Below are 16,501 nucleotides of genomic sequence, written 5' to 3'. Positions count from 1 at the left end.
GGTGCCTTGCCAAGGCCTCACAGGAGGCCTTAGAATGCTCCAGTGGTTCTGGAGCAACTGGACTGACCAGGCTCTGGACCACTTGGAACAGCCTCCTGGGACAGCATTCTATGAATACGATAGAGGCAGCATAGTATTCCTTTTTTGCTGCCTTCATCGCCATGTGATAGGCTGAAGATACAGCTCTAGCCCATGTCCAATTGTCTTCAGAGTGAGACTTCCGCCACCGGCGCTCTAGCTGACTCACCTCCGGTTTCGTAACCGCAGATTGAACCATGGTGCAGTTCGAACCCTGTTCAGGGGGAGAGGGTGTTTCAGAGCCACCCGATCTAATGCCCCAGTGATTGCAGCATTCCAGCCACCCACCAGGGTCTCGACCAAGTGGCTGTTTGCGTGCTCCAGAGAATCCACAAGTGCGTTTAGGAATCTATTCGGATCCATAAGATGCCTGGGGCGGACCATTTTAATGGGTCCTCCACCCCTGCGGAGGGGTTGTGGAACCAAGAAGTCCAACATCACCAGATAGTGATCTGACCATGACAGGCGGGTGGTGGATATACCCCCAACTTTCAGATCACTCCCCGCTCCTCCAGAAACAAACACAAGGTCTAGTGCATGACCAGTGGTGGGCCCAGTTAGAATAGGGTACAGCTCCCAGGAAGCCATGGTCCCCATGAAGTCCCGAGATGCCCCCATGAGGATAGCCTCTGAATGTACACTGAAGTCCCCCAACACCAGTAAGTTAGGGGACTGCACACGCACATCAGAGACCACCTCAAGCACCTCGGCCAGGGAGTCAGTCGTGCAGCGGGGTGGGCAATACACGAGCAGAATCCTCAGACTGCCCTTCGGGCCTAACCTCTAGTACATGCACTCAGCAATCTTGGTCTCCCGGAGAGGGGATTTGGTGAAGACCAAGGACTCCCGGTAGATAACAGCCACTCCCCCTCCCCGATCCCCAGCCCTCGGCTGCTGTGCATACGAAAACCCAGCTGGGCTCATGGCCGCCAGAGTTGGAGCAGCGGCCTCAGCCAGCCAGGTCTCCGTAATACATGCCAGGTCTGCACCCTCATCCAGGATCATGTCATGGATGAGGGAGGTTTTCTGGGTAACAGACCTGGCATTGCAGAGCAGCAAACGAAGGCCAGAAGATGGGGTCACGCCTCCCCCAGCCATCCTTTGGCTCTGGACAGGCCCAGAACAGGGGACAGATATTAGACATCTCTCCCTTGTTCCCCTTACGTGGCATGGCCTGCCCCTAGCACTCCGCCAGCGCCTGCCGCCCAGCCTCGGTATAGTCTGGCCCCCAACACTCCCCCCACTGCCTCTGTCAAGTGGAGACACGCCCCCTTGCTTCCACCTATCAAACAGGCTACCCACCCCTAACAACACAACACCCCCCCAAAAAACCCATCCCCCACCAACAGTTAAGGGAAAGGTCGTACAACTCCCAGCATTCTCCAACCAGCCATGCTGGCTGGGGAATGCTGGGAGTTGTAGGACTTTTTTCTGTCTAAACATGTATGGGATTGTGCTCCAAGTTATTTTAGTGGTATGGTTGCCTCTTCTAGTGGCTGTTTCCTATACTACTGAGGTGTTGTAGTTTTTTAATCCCAATACGTATATCAGGAAGTCAAACCCCATTCCAGTTTTGGATGCATGTTTAAGGATGTGGAAAAAATACAGTGGTGCAAGCTGTGCTCACATCAAATGATGTATGTCTGTGCATGAACTGGACCCTAGCTTTTCACACTTTGATTTCCCTTTTCTTCCAAGGACCTTAGAGCATATGGGGCCATCCCACTTTAGCATCGCATCAGAATCCTATGAAGTGGGTTAACCTGAGAGAAAGCATCATGCCCAAGGTCATCCAGTGGACTCAACTAAATCCAGCCCTGTTCATGGAACGGAAAACCGTTATTCCTCCATCACTGAAACATTGAATTGGTAAGAGACTGCATTAACATACATCCCAATGGTGTCCCTGTGTACAAGGAAACATGTCTGTTTTCTGATACTTGTCTCCAGTAAATCATTGTCCAAAAACCACCCTCCTAACCCAATAGCGACTTATCCAGATTGTTAAGCGTTGCTGAATGTGCTTGAACTGCAGCCATGCCATAGCACAGCCCTTTCCCAACCTGGTGTCCTCCAGATTTTTGGACTTCAACTCCCATCAGCCCCAGCCACCACGGCCTATAGTCAGGAATGCTGGGAGTTGTATTTCAAAACATCTGTAAGGCTCTAGGCGGGGGAAGGCTGATGTAGCACCACAGCCAGGTTCATCATGAGATTAAACATTTCCTAGCTCCAGTGTATCTTAAAGGGAAGCGGTGGGGAAACTAAAGGGAAGCGGTGGGGGTTAGTAAACACTGCAAAGAGCCCCTCAACAAAGAGTAAAGGACAGGTGGGAGGAGGGTGCTTAAGTAGTGGCCCTCCATCTGGTCTGTCTGAGAGAGCCTGAGATGAGCACATTCAGCAGCAAGTTTTCCTCTTTTTTGTGCAAGAACCCCTTAGGGTGCAATCCTAGGCATGCTTAAAGAGGAAAAAAAGCCCTACAACTCCCAGAATTCCCCAGCCGCCCAGCAAAAAAGTCCTGCAACTCCCACAATTCCCCAGCAAAAAGTCCTGCAACTCCCACAATTCCCAAGCCACCCAGCAAAAAAGTCCTGCAACTCCCACAATTCCCCAGCAAAAAGTCCTACAACTCCCAGCATTCCCAGCCAGGAATGCTGGGAGTCGTAGGGCTTTTTTCTAGCTAAGCATGCATGGGAGTGCGCCCTGAAAGGCTTCAGGGCATTCGCTTTACTCGGGAGGATCGAGCCCCCGTCCACCCACCCAGGTTGCCCTGTTTACCGAAAAGAGTTAGGAAGGCGGCTTTGTCCCGCCCCTTCCCCAATTCCTCCCCCGTCACCCGCCCCACGTGCGGGTGCTCGGGCTCCGCCGCGCCGTGCGTGCTCGCCGCCGCGGTCTGCAGGGCTCTTAACTCTGCCGTTCTCTGTCTTCCCTCCTCTCCTCCTCCCGCTCCTCCTCCCCCCCCCCTTCCCCGCCGCCTGGAATGAAGATGGTGGCGAGTGTCCGGGTACAGAAGCTGGTCCGCCGGTACAAGCTGGCGATCGCCACGGCGCTGGCCATCCTGCTCATCCAGGGCCTGGTGGTGTGGAGCTTCAGTAGCCTGGAAGAGGAAGATCCGGGAGAGGTAAGGGCAGGGCAAAAGCGGCTGCCTGCAGCGGTCGGATCGCGCATCGGGGCAAGGAAGAGGAGGCATTGCGCGGGGAGAGGGGAAGCAGGCGGCGGGGGAAGTGACCCGCCTTGGGGCTGGCCGGGGACGGGGGGAAGCGACGCAAGAGCCGCCCTGGCGGGGCTTCTGGCTCTGCCCACGGGGTGGATCGGGTCAGCCTGGGGCGGATGGTGTGAGTGTGTTTTGAGGGCAGCGGTGCTCTCCCGCGCGGAAGGGTGCCAGGCTGCCACAGGAGGCTTGCGCGTGTGCGCGAGAGAGAGGTGGTGCATTAGGGTCAGGCGTTATAGTGCCCTAGGAGCAGAGGGGGTGTCCGCAGATGAGGTGGGTCGATAATGCTGTGGGGTGGGGTACCTTGCCCCCATATTGGGCCTGGTTGTGCATTGGGAATTGCGGGAGCGCACTACAGATTAATGGTGTAGCAAGGTCGGGACGGCTGAGTGGTAAGTAACATTGTGTCCGTGATAGTTTTAGGGGTGGGTAACTTGTGTGTGTATGTGGGCGGTGTGAGATGTGATGGCATGGCAAGGCCTGGGTATTGACTGTTTTTTAATTAAAAAAGGAAGTGCCTTGTCTAGTGAGCGCTGCCTTAAGGATTCAGTCAGCCTGGCCCTATGTTTACCCTGCAGTAAATGCCGATTCATCCGGTGGAGCAGACTCCCAAGGGTCTGGAGACAATGTTATTTCCAGGAGCAGGAGCTTGACGCTGATGTTGGGAATGAGCGTGCCTGGGAATCTGTATGCGTGAGTGTTTGCTATGGAGACACTGCTGAGATCCCTTCCGTCTTGGGCTTGCTGGGGGAGAGCATGCCATTAGTATCTCTATTAAGAAAACACAGCATAGGAATTTAGACTTGACAACGGGACATGGTACCTACCGAGCAGTTGGGACATTTCACTGGGGACCTTTTTTGAGTAAGAATATGGAAGCACCAAGTCCACCAAGCTCTTTCTAACAGCAGCCACGCAAATGCTTTCAGGATGGGCTTTCCTGCTAAGTAGAAATACCAGGGTTTGAACCTGGAAACTGGGGGGAAGGACGGACGACAAAAGTTGTACCCTTAAGCAATGGCCCCTTCACCATGTTTGGGAGGTTTAATGTGGTAGGGTGTGAAGCGAAATGGTGTCAGTCCAAGAGGCAATAAAGGCCATGAGATGTTAATCCAGCCTTCCCCAACCCAGTGTGGCCCAGATGTTTTGGTCTACTATTCCCATCACCCCAAGAACCAAGGGGCATGGAGTTGTAGTCCAACACATCTGGGCTGTACCAGGTTGGGGAAGGCTGTCTTAAACAGTGAACCGAGTAGGCAGTTGCATATGCTACGAATGAGGAATGTCTAGGAGAATTTGCCTCTTGCTCTAACTTAGAGCTGGGTTACAGTTAGAGCAGTCATCCCTCATAAGAACATAAGGAGAACCCTGCTGGATCAGACCACAGGTCCATCTAGTCCAGCATTCTGTTCACACAGTGGCCGACCAGTTGTTCACAGGAAAGCCACAAGCAGGTGCCCTCAACCCGGTGCCCTCCAGGTGTTTTAGATTTCAACTCCCATCTGCCCCAGCCAGCATGGGCAACAGTCAGGAATACTGGGAGTTGTAGTCCAAGACATCTGACAGGCGCCAGGTTGCGGGAGGGATGATTTAGAGCATGCTCTTGATTGCTCCATGGGGCAGATGCTGCCATATAGTGAGCTGTTTGTATGTAGAGACTCAGTGTGTGAACCTGATCATGTACATAACAACATCTCAAAAGCTATTTCAAACCTTCAGTTTGGATGTTTACAGGGGGCATGATAATCACCGAATCCCATGGGGTGAGCTGCTGCATGCAAGCAGCTCAACACATGATAACAAACACGGCATCTACCTGTTTAGAGCAGCCTCTGCATAATGGCTGTAGCATCCTGACCCTTAGAGTGGAGATGAACAACTTAGTTGACACCAATTACATCTTGGAAATGTGTAATGTGCAGGAAGGGCAAAAATAAATTCTCTTTTGTATGTACACATTTGGATGAATGTCGGGGATGCCGGACTGTTGCTGACAATGGCATCCTTCTGGGATGCCATTTATGCTGTTGAAGGGCCAATTCACATGGCCATTTCCCCCCTATGCTTTCAGGCTTGAATTGGTTTGAGGGTTTTCCCTTGGGCAGCTCAGGTTAGATACATACGTGTCCTTAGACTTCCAACATGAGTTGACTTGTGATCTGAACACACTCTGAGCCATTTACAGCATGGGTCTGCATATCCAACTTGCTGTGTACTGGGGTGGGGAGAAACTTACAGCAATGGTCACCAAATCGGCCTTCAGGCATGAAATTAGCAGCAGAATCCTGAATGTTTAAGGAATAATCATTTTGTTACATATGAGAGAATTGAAAGATCACTAGGCTAGCTTATGCTGCTATGCCCGCGCCGTCTTGACCCTGAGTGAATAATACAAATCATGTATGTATGACCTAGAATAATTCTTATTGACTTAAAATAAAAGGTGAATGTGATGCCTCTTTGTCTAATGCTTGTAAAAGCCTTTTGAGCACCCGAAGTATTTGAATTACTTCGTGCTGTGGTGGAGCAAGCAATCCTATGGGGATAGGCAGCCGCCTCCAAACTCAGAGGCAACCGCCTATCCAATGCAGGGCGGGTGGAGTGCAGAGGGGCTGCTCTCCTCCACGCTCCAGCCGCCCTGCATTCCTGGCTAGATGGTCAACTTCAGCTGTCTAGCTGCAGGACATCGGAGCACAAGGTGGGAAGGCCGGACTACACATAGGAAGTGTCGTACTGGTACTTCTGCACTCCCCGCTCCTGGGAACATGCCCTTTTGCCCCGCTCCACACTGTTCTTACGAGCCCGGGGATGATCCACACCGCCTGCGAGGGGGCAGGGAAGTGGTTCTCCAGGAGCCAACCAATCCTGTGGCTGTCTAGCTGCTGTCTAGTGGCCATAGGATTGCGCCCCAAGTTAGTCAGCTTCTACGTTACCCATTACTAATTTGCACTGTTTTGGGGAGGTGCGTGTTTTTCCTGATATTCTTGATCATCTTTGGGGAGGTTTTTCAAAGCCATACTGGAATGCTCAACTCCCAGAGTCTGCTGACATTCAAGATATAAATCAGATTGTCTTAAGTTAGATTTGCTACTTTTATGTAAGAAAAGGCTTTCTGTGGCAGACAAATTGTCTGGTTTAGATGGACTAGATTTCTACTGTGTCAACCACAGGAATCACTAGCATGCATCTGACATAGTCCATGTAGCAGCCCAATTATGAAGAAGATCTGTTTTCACTCTCTGGTTTGGAAAATCAGATGTTATGGGCGTCTTCAGAATGTGTTCTCTCAAAACTCAAGGGAAAAATCTTCTGAAACTCTCCACCCTTATCCATAAATAGACTGTAGCTGGCTGGCTGAGACTTTGCCATTTGCCTCCCGATTCTGTGAACAAGAAAAAAAAATACATTTGTTCAGGGGGATTGTGAGAGAGCATGATCCCATTAACAAGTTAAGAGGAGGTTGGGTTTGACAGCTTTTCGTGCATGCCCCCTGTTGCTTCCTGACTAACCACAGCTGGACAAGCCATAATGCCAAGAAATAAACAATGGGACTCTTCCACAAGAATCTTTGTTACTTGGATTTCCACCTTGTTCTATACATGTAATTGTTGTTTTTGTTCAGTCTTTCAGTTGTGTCCGACTCTTCGTGACCCCATGGACCATAGCACGCCAGGCCCTCCTGTCCGGCACTCTCTCCTGGAGCGTGCTCAAGTCCATATTCATTGCATCGGTGATGCTATCTAGCCATCTCATCCTCTGCCGTCCCCTTCTCCTTTTGCCCTCAGTCTTTCCCAGCATCAGGGTCTTTTCCAGAGAGTTTTCTCTTCGCATTAGGTGGCCAAAATATTTCAGCTTCAGCTTTGGTATCTGTCCTTCCAATGAGCACTCAGGGTTGATTTCCTTTAGGATTGATACATGTAATAGGTTATCAAGAAAACTGCTATGTGCTAAAGTTAGAGACCAGATGTCAGATAAGGTAGCCTAGTACTATAGGGCCATGAGGAAGTTATATTGGAGAGTAACGTGGGTGGATCCAGCTTTTGCTTCATGCTTTTGACCTAATTGGTTGGTTTTGGAACAGTTTACATGTTCAAGAAGAACCACATGGCAGAGCGCTCCTGGCACTGCCACTTCAGAAGGGTAGGCTGGGACCTTTCTTCATGACATGCTATATTTTGAAGGGCAGCAAATTCTTGATGTAGGGAACACTCGGTCACATGATCCCTCATTTACATTTTGAAGTGGTATAAACCTGGGTGGGCTGTGCCACATGATTAATCTGAATGTGTAAAAATCAGCTGTAATTTAATATCTGGAAGAATCCAATATCCAGGGGATGGGGGAAGAGGATGTGTCTGTGTTGAAGGGAGGAATGGCTCACTTATTTCTGCCACCTGGATTATTGTGCAAAACTGTTCCTTGCCTGCAGGCACAAAGAATGCTCCTACTTTCAGCTTCTGCCACACTATCATCTGGCTGGCCTCCGTTGACCTGGAGAGGGGTTTATGCTTGGTGTAGATGGGGATTTGTAATACGTTGACAAGCCACAGCTCAGTTGAACTAAATGACCTTCAGGTTTCTCCCATCCTGTGGTTTTTTTCTCTCTCATCCTAATGCAGCTGCAGAAACACACCCTTCACAAGTCAGAGGGCCATGTAACACAATCACTTTCAAGTCTTGTATTCAGTCTCTGTTCACATTTTATGACAATCTGGACCATCTCTGAGAAATGTTTGCAACAGTGTGGTGAACTAAGTTCAAGGCAGAGCTCCCAAATGTTAATATTACTATGCAGATCCAGATTTCCAAACGGAAGTGGTTACAGGTTGAATCTAGCCCAACCTAGGGCCATGTTACATAGTCCATAAAATACAATTAATACTAAAAGTGTGAATTGATAGATTTATGTTAATGCCGGACAACTATAGAGTCACCTTTGATCTTCTGTGATGATTTTTTCAGATTTCGATTGGAGTGTTCCTTGAATCATGCATCGCATTTGTCACAGTTTTATCAAATAATAGTCAATGCTTATTTACTGCTGCTTCTGTAACATATCTATAAAATCAACTGCCCTTACATGTAATTTTAGTCAATGTCAAGCAAAATAGTTGGATAACCTATTGACACCTTCTATAACATTAATTATTATGGGACTGTCGGATGTGGGCAGGTAACTGGCAGTGCAGTCCTAGACATGTCTGCTTAGAAATAAGTCCCATTGAGTTGAATGGAACTTAGCTGCAGCCAAGTGGATTGCAGCATGAATTAACTCTAGGAAAACCCAGGAGCAGATCTAGCCACTCACCTAAAGCCCAATTCCCACATGGGCCTGAATGACTGTGTACAGGAGTTTTATTCCAGGAGAGTGCCACTGACTTCAACCTGGATATTCTGAAGTTGTAGCCCTTGTGTGTTCTGATTCTAAGTGGAACAGAATCAGCTCTTCTTCCCCACTGCAAGACTTTTGATCTGGGGTTCTTTTCATTATGCGTAAAAGCACCATTGGGTTGTTGGAGTCAGTGGCCGTATGTGCCTCCCCAGAAGAGATGGTTTACCCACTGGGCTAGCTTCTCCTTAAAGCAGCTCTTTTGGGCTGTAGTTCTGCTTCCAGAAAGCTTTGCCTCAGTATCTGCTTCCTTTTGTCTTCTTCACAACTTTCTGAGTTTCCCGTTTTCAAAAAAAGCGTCTTACAAGATAAGAGGTTGCTGCAAAGTATGGTGTGTGTGTGTGTGTGTGTGTGTGTGTGTGAGAGAGAGAGAGAGAGAGAGAGTGAGAGAGAGAGGGAGAAGAGCTAAAGAATTAATACAGAAACTGAGTCACTGGCCCTATTGTAGACTGTACTGTTCACTTACAAAGTCGTAGCTGTGGCAGGGGTCACTGGGATAAGAAAAGGAGAATGACCCTTTGAAAACAGCCTTTTAAGGTCGTGGTATTAAAAGGAATAAGAGTCCAGACTTCAGCATGATGTGCTGAAATGAAAAGGAAGCAGCTTCTGTCCGCAGCAAAGGGTGGCTTTTTCTTTTCTTTCATCCTAGCAGTTCACAACAATAGAAACGGCCTTGTCGAAAATATAGGGGAAATACAGGTAGATGAAAATATTTATTGCTAGGATTGCACATTGTGCCTGCATATGTACTTTCTTTGGGCAGGGTGGGGGCATAAACATTATAAAACCATCAACATCCAAGTGACCAAGGCATCATTGAAATAAGTGGAACTTATTTCCCCCCGAGACATACATACATAGGTTCAGGCTCTGCTCCTAAGCATATTTACTTGGAAGTAACTCCCATTGAGATCAGCGTGACATTTGTAAGTCAACATGGTTGCAATCCAGCTGTGTGGGCCTCAGGTACTTGAAACATGTCCAGTTTGCATTTTTTGTCTCGGCTAAAACATTATCCGCCCTTTGTTTGAATTGGGAGCGATAAGAAGCACCTCCATGAATACTTAATGCTGCTCTTATTTATATCTGAGTGCCTTCCAAAAGGAAATTAGAGTTTCACATCAATATTACATCCTGGTACATACTCAAGACACCAAAAAAGAAAACATTCCAAAACTAAAGGAAAGAAAATTAAATTAATTTAGTCAACAACATTCTCATTCCATTATTTGAAAGTATCTCACAGCCTCTATATGGGTTAAGCAAATGCAGCTTAACGCTAATCTTCCACCATGTACCCCACTTCACACCCTCGGGGCTGGTGCAAGGGATTTTGCTGCTGGAGGCAGAGCAGCAAATGCCTAACACCCACCCCAAGTCAAGAGGCAAAGTACTCAAGGCTGGTCAAGTTATTTTTCGTGCTTGAGGCAAACAATCCCACAAATGTCTCTTCCACCTCCCCGTCAGTAAAAACACAACAATAATAAATTAAGGATGCAATCCTATGCATGTTTAGACAGAGAAGGCCTACAACTCCCAGCATGCCCCAGCCAGCAATGCTAGCTGGAGCATGCTGGGAGTTGTAGGCCTTTTCTCTGTCTAAACATGCATAGGATTGCACCCTAAATAATTAACAATTTACCCTTTCATGGCACTCCAAAACAGCTGCCTGAGGCAGACACATCATTCTGCCTAGTGGCACGGCCAGCCCTGCTTTCTGGACTGGCTAACCTGGTATAGCTGCCAGCACTTTGAGATCTAGCCTCAGAGAATGAGGCAGGCGCCCCGTATCTATCCGTTGCTTAAAGAAAAAGAACTTCATCTCTGAAGAGCAGCAGTGTTGTAAAGGCAGATGGCTTGAACATAAATTCATTTATAGCCATTCATAGTTGTAATCCTGGCAAGCCACTGTTTTACTACAAAGACAAAGAAGAAGGATAATATAGGTATTTGCTTTTGTTCTTTGTTCTGCTAGTTGTATTGGGCAGTTCCTCATTCCTATACAATATGTGCCCCAGCACAAGAATTGGGGCATCTCACCAGAAAGAGGGAGAGACTGTAGCTCGGGGTAGAGCACATGTTTGGCATGAAGGTTCAGTGCCTGGTATCTCCAGCTAAAAAGACCTGTAGGTGATAAGACCCTTTTTCTGCCTGAAACCCTGGAGTTCTGCTCCAGGTCAGAGTAGAGCAGAGGCAGACAACCTGGTACCCTCCAGGTGTTCCAGACTACAGCTCCTAGAATCCCCAACTATTGGCCATGTTGGCTGGGGCCTGTGCAGATTGTAGTCCAAAACATCTGGAAGGCATCAGTTTGCCTCACCCTGGAGTAGACAGTCCTAAATGGACAAATGGCCTGACCTGGTATATAGCAGCTTCCTGTGATTGCCAAATCAGCAGATGACACTTTCAGGGGAAGGACCATAGTTCAGTGGTAGAGCACATGCTTTGCATGGAGAAGGTCCTGGGTTCAATCCCTGGCATATACAGGTAGATCTGGGAGAGACGCCTTCCTGAAACCCTAAAGAACTGCTGCCAGTCAGAGCAATGAACTAGATGGACCGTGGTGTTCTGACTCAGTATATGGCAGGTTTTTAGAACAAACAACAGGGAAAAGGCAGGCAAAAGGGAGTACTCTGGGCCACTTCACACATTTTGAAATGTTTATATTGATAGCACTTTAGTGTGGGAAGTAATGGGCAACCCACATGTAACTTATTGTTTAGGATAGTCACGCATGTTTTTTCTTCTTCCTGTACAAGCAGTGTATATGCAGAGGGAAGCTGCTGTCAGTTATGGCTTTCCAGCATGTGCACATGTGATTGTCATAAGCAGGGATCTACATGTGGGTTCTGTGTTACTTTATATATGGAGTTTAGAGATTTTGCATTGTGAGATGTAGCCCTTGTTGTGTGGGAATATGATGCCAAGGAAATAGCTGGGAGGGGTTTTAAAAAGATGTAGTCAGAATTGATTTTTCTAATGAGTTGAGTTCTGTTAGCCACAAAACAAGGAAGCCTGGATATATCCCATTGCAGTCATGTTAGGCAGCGTGGAATCCAGCAGTTTGTGCAGACCTCGGTGTCATATACAGCAGGGCTAAAAAAGCCTTTCACATTTCTGATCCCCACTTAATTTTATAGGAACTATGACAGATTTTTAGATGCCAGTAATGCAATTCTGGTTTTCCCCCCTCAGTACCTAGCATCAAATTTAAGCAGCCAGCAACCACGGATTTTATTTTCAGTCTTAATATCAACATTTCTAAGATTACTAGACTTTAAAATCTTAATTTATTACATTTCTATGGCCAGCTTGGAACTACAGTTGTAAAATCTCTGGAACGTTTGAAGCTGTAACAGAAATTTTTGGAGAAAATTGAAATATAGTCAATATTTTATTATCAAACCATAATTTATTTTACTGCTTTAACAACATAAAATGCACCATATATAACTTGGCAGATAAAGTTGAGCTAGTTGACATATTTATGGAATTTACAGAGCAATCCTATGCAGGTTTACTCAGAAGTAAGACCCACTCTGTTTGGTGGAGTTTAGTCCCAAATAAACACACGTAGGATTACAACTTCAAAAATATAAATGCCTTACAGTACAATCCTATACATTGTTACTCAGAAGTAAGCCCATTGAGTTGAGTGGGTTTACTCCCAGGAAAGCATAAATAGGATTGCAAAGGACAGCAGACACAGGATACTTGCTTCTAGTATCACCAAACTAGATCAAAGGTCACCAGAAGAAGACAAGCAACAGAAAGCCCTGTACTCTTCTCTAATGGGTCTGTGACTGCATAATAAAATGAATAATTTTATTCATACGTATGCTTCTCCCATGAAGACGGCAGCAACCTCTAGATGTAGAAATGCATCTATGTCTACAGCAGCCTTCCACAACATGGCAATCTCCAGATGTGTTGAACTATAACTCCCATCATCCTTGGCCAGCACAACCAACATCTGGAGGGCACAGGGTTGCCTGCTCCTGTTCTGGAGTAACTGTTAAAGTCCATGCCCTTCATGTGTTCCTTTGGGGGACTCAACTGTAGCAAGACTTAGCAAAGGATTTTCTTTCCAGGCTGGGGATCATCATTAAAAGGCAGGCCACGTGAGGCTGCAAGAAAAGAGTTGCAATGTCCTGCTGAGGTGAAGGTTTGCTAAATGCACAAGACCAGCCTGAGCTGTGCAGGAATGGCATGAGAAACTTGACTCTGGTTGCAGAGGCGTATGGCCCCTGCCATAGCAGGGCGAGAACAAGCATAGGTTATGTGGGAGGTCCCAGGATTTATCCCAACACGTTCACTTCAAAAAATGTCAGGTGCCAGGGAGACCATGGAACACTACTGCTGCCAGACGTTAAAAAATGTAGTTGGATCGTGCCTTGACCAGGTCCTTCATCCATGCGTGGGCTTCTGCAGCAACCTCTTTTTATACCAAGTAGCCAAGTAAATCCACAATAAATTAATTTCCAAGTGAGCCTTCCATGCGCAACTTAGAGCTGTGACGTGGTAACGCAGACAACATGGTGGGGTGGGGAGCGCTGCCTGGGCAGGAGGAATAGCATCTTTTACATGGTGTGGAGGCACCAGAGATGCCGGATGTCGGAGTTCTCCTGAAAGAATCTGTTACCCCACTTGATGGTTACACCAGTCATGCTGCCCTTGTAGATTGTGCTGCAGCCAAGAGCAGTGCAGGTGGCAGCAGTGAAGCCAAATGGCAAGGAGAGGGAGCAGGTACGAGAATGTTGGTTTGGCGAGTAGCAGGGCGTTTGTATAGGCCAGGGGTGCAGAACCTCTTTCAGCCAAAAGGCCGAGTTCCATTCTGGAGAAGCTCCCAGGGGCCACATTCCAGAGGTGGGCGGGGCTGAAGGCAAAAGGAGTGGAAACAAAATACCAAGTATACTAGCCTAGTTTAGCTTAAAGCTCTTACTGATCAGGAAGGTGATCTTGGGGTTGTGGTGACAGTGAAGATGTCAACCCAATATATGGCTGCTGTAAAAAAAGGCAGACTCCATGTTAGGCATAATTAGAAAATGAACTGAGAATAAAACTGCCAATATCATCCTGCCCCTGTACAAATCTGTGGTGCGACCACATTTGGAATACGGTGTACAGTTCCGGTCACCACACCTAAAAAAAAAAGATATTGCCAAGCTGGAAAGAGTGCAGGAAAGGGCAACTAAAATGATCAAGGGGCTGGAGCATCTCCCCGATGAGAGAAGGTTACAACAGCTGGGATTGTTTAGCTTGGAAAAAAGGAGTGTGAGAGGAGACATGATAGAGATGTACAAAATTATGCATGGTGAGGAGAATGTGGCTAGGGAGATATTTTTCTCCCTCTCTCAAAATACTAGAACCTGGGGTCATCCCATGAAGCTGATTGGTGGGAGATTCAGGACAGATAAAAGGAAGTACTTAGTCACACAGCACATAGTTAAACTATGGCGTTCACAACCACAGGATGTAGTGATGGCCACCAATTTGGATGGCTTTGAAAGGGAGTTGGACAAATTCCTGGAGGAAAAGGCTATCAAGGGCTGCTAGTCCTGATAGCTATGTGCTACCTCCAGGACCAAAGGCAGTGAGCCTTTGCACACCAGTTGCTGGGGAACGTGGGTGGGAGGGTGCTGTTGCACTCATGTCCTGCTTGTGGGCTTCCTGTGGGCAGCTGGTTGGCCACTGTGTGAACAGAATGCTGGACTAGATGGGTCCTTGGTCTGATGCAGCACAGCTCTTCTTACGTTCTTATGTACTGCCAGCAACTAAGCCTTAGGACAGGTGTTTCAGGCTTTTTGAATTTGGGGGGGGGGATTGCAAAAGCCTGGAATCTGTCAAACGATATTCAGTAGGGGGGAAGGAGATGTGGCGATCTGGGGAGCGACCAAGGAGCAGATTTGCTCCCCTGGTCTGAGGTTCTGCATTCCTGGTACAGGCAGAGACAAATGTGACTGAAAAGTTCTGCAGAAATGTTCTGTAGAACTTGGGAGTAATTTATTTCCCTTCCTCCCTGGCTCTAGCAGAAGGGGTTGCTTTGGCACTGTGCAGCAGTAGGAGCCACTGAGTTCATTAGCTGGCAGCTGAAGGAAGGCCTGGGACAGGAGGGATGTGATCTCACCTGTCACGGGCTAGATGAAGAGCTCCTTCTGGGAACAATGGATCTGCCTGCAATTGTGACTGCAGCCCCATTTTGGAGGCCTGTCCTTAATGCTCAGCCGGGCACGCTGCGGGAGGAGGGAGTGGCGAACAGGTGTTTCGGCAGCTTGCCTCTCTGTCCTCGCCGCATTCCTCCAGGTTGAGCGCACTGCAGACAACACATTTGTCCTGAAGGGCATCTCCATTTGGAACGACAATGTGGTGGACTTTGCAAGTCCATGGGAGGGTAAAGGGGAACGTGCCGGAAAGGAACAGAGATGCTGCACAGATGCTGCCGGGAGTTGAGATCTCAGAGTAAACAAAATGCCTTTTACTCTAGAGAAAAAGAGAAAGTTGAGTGGAGAGGGCAGGGAGAACATATATTCTGGGCCGCAGGCTCCTAAGCCTGTGTGTCTCCTTGCTTCCCCACCCTAAGGGTGAATCCAACCGCCTTCCTTTCAAAAAGAATGCAAGCATTTCCTTCCTCCGGAGGGTGCCACCCTGCCCCTGCCAGGATGTGTGGCTTTGAATGGGGAGCAGAATTTCACTTGTTTGCCAGTCTCCTGCCTCAGCTCTCACCTCCTGAGCCGAGAGGAAACAGGTTTCGAAGTCCCTGAGCAGATGGCTCAGCCTGGTGACTAATGAGCTGTTATCTCTGCCAGTTCTGCCTCTCTCTAGGATGCAAGCTTGAAGTGGAAACCTGGGAAGTTTTTGATCTTTGCTTGTATTTTAGCCTGCTTTGAAAACAGAGCTGCTGATAAACAGCTTGGTGGAAGTTGGCCAGTTGGGCAGATCACGGAACAGCAGGGCATGTGTAAAAATCCAAGCACTCGTTAGCTCAAATGCTGGGGCCCAGGTTGGCGATGGGGCTCTTATTCTTAAGAGACCCCAATCACTGCTTCTGTAGCAGGTTCACCTAAGCTGCTCAATTCCCAGCCTTGCATACCCTAGGGTACAATCCAGTCTACGTCCTACGTAGAGTAGACCCATTGAAATGAGTGGAACATAAATTAGTCATGACTAACTTAAGTTTTGTTCATTTCCAGGGCCTGTTCTAAGTAGGACTTAGGTTGGATATTACCCCTTGTCTCCATGGAGTTGTGCTTTCCTGGATCTGGGAGGCTCAAAGTCCATCCTAAGCTATCCAGTTCTTGTGTTGTTTTAAGGGGCACCATTTCCTTGACCTGCAATAGAGAAGGCCAGTGGATGGACCAAATACTGCCAGCTGGGCTTAAGGGTTGTTGTTGTTGTTCAGTCGTTCAGTCGCGTCCGACTCTTCATGACCCCACGGGCCATAGCACGCCAGGCCTTCCTGTCCTCAGGCTTAAGGGCAGTGCTCCATAACTGTGAATCTCTTACTGCTCAGTGAGGGCTATACAGCCTGGCCACTCATGAAGAAGTTGGGGTTTGTGTGGCAAAATAATCTTTTGAGCTGAAGCCACTGTGCCTCCGTAGTCTCCAGAAGTTGACCTACAGCACTATACAAAAACGGGGAGGTGTAGCCTGATCCATGTTTGACCACGCATGAATGACTTCAAGTAGATTAAGTATTGATTTATTGGTGGATGAGTTGAACTTGGTCATCCCATATGAATCCCATTGGGACTCAACTGCAATCTTCCAAGAATGTTGTCAGTTGTCCTACCCAGCTTGCCAGTATAATTGTAACTGAGGTTCTA

The 16,501-nt window shown here is 47.9% G+C and overlaps 1 protein-coding gene across 2 annotated transcripts in view; it reads left to right on the top strand.

Moving 5' to 3' along the window:
* Positions 1-2,957: 2,957 nt before the first annotated feature.
* Positions 2,958-16,501, top strand: part of XYLT2 (xylosyltransferase 2) — a 45,215-nt gene continuing 31,671 nt past the window's right edge. For both annotated transcript variants that reach the window (XM_084837994.1, XM_084837992.1), the window contains exon 1: positions 2,958-3,199. In XM_084837994.1, the coding sequence (XP_084694120.1) occupies positions 3,059-3,199 (141 nt within the window). In that variant the 5' untranslated portion in view covers positions 2,958-3,058. The remainder of the gene's footprint in view (positions 3,200-16,501) is intronic.

Source organism: Heloderma suspectum, chromosome 2 (assembly GCF_057233095.1).
Source record: "Heloderma suspectum isolate Gila_16-S chromosome 2, 16-S_ref, whole genome shotgun sequence".
Taxonomy (NCBI): domain Eukaryota; kingdom Metazoa; phylum Chordata; class Lepidosauria; order Squamata; family Helodermatidae; genus Heloderma; species Heloderma suspectum.
The sequence above is the reverse complement of the archived record's forward strand: the minus strand, read 5'-3'. Positions and strand labels throughout refer to the sequence as shown.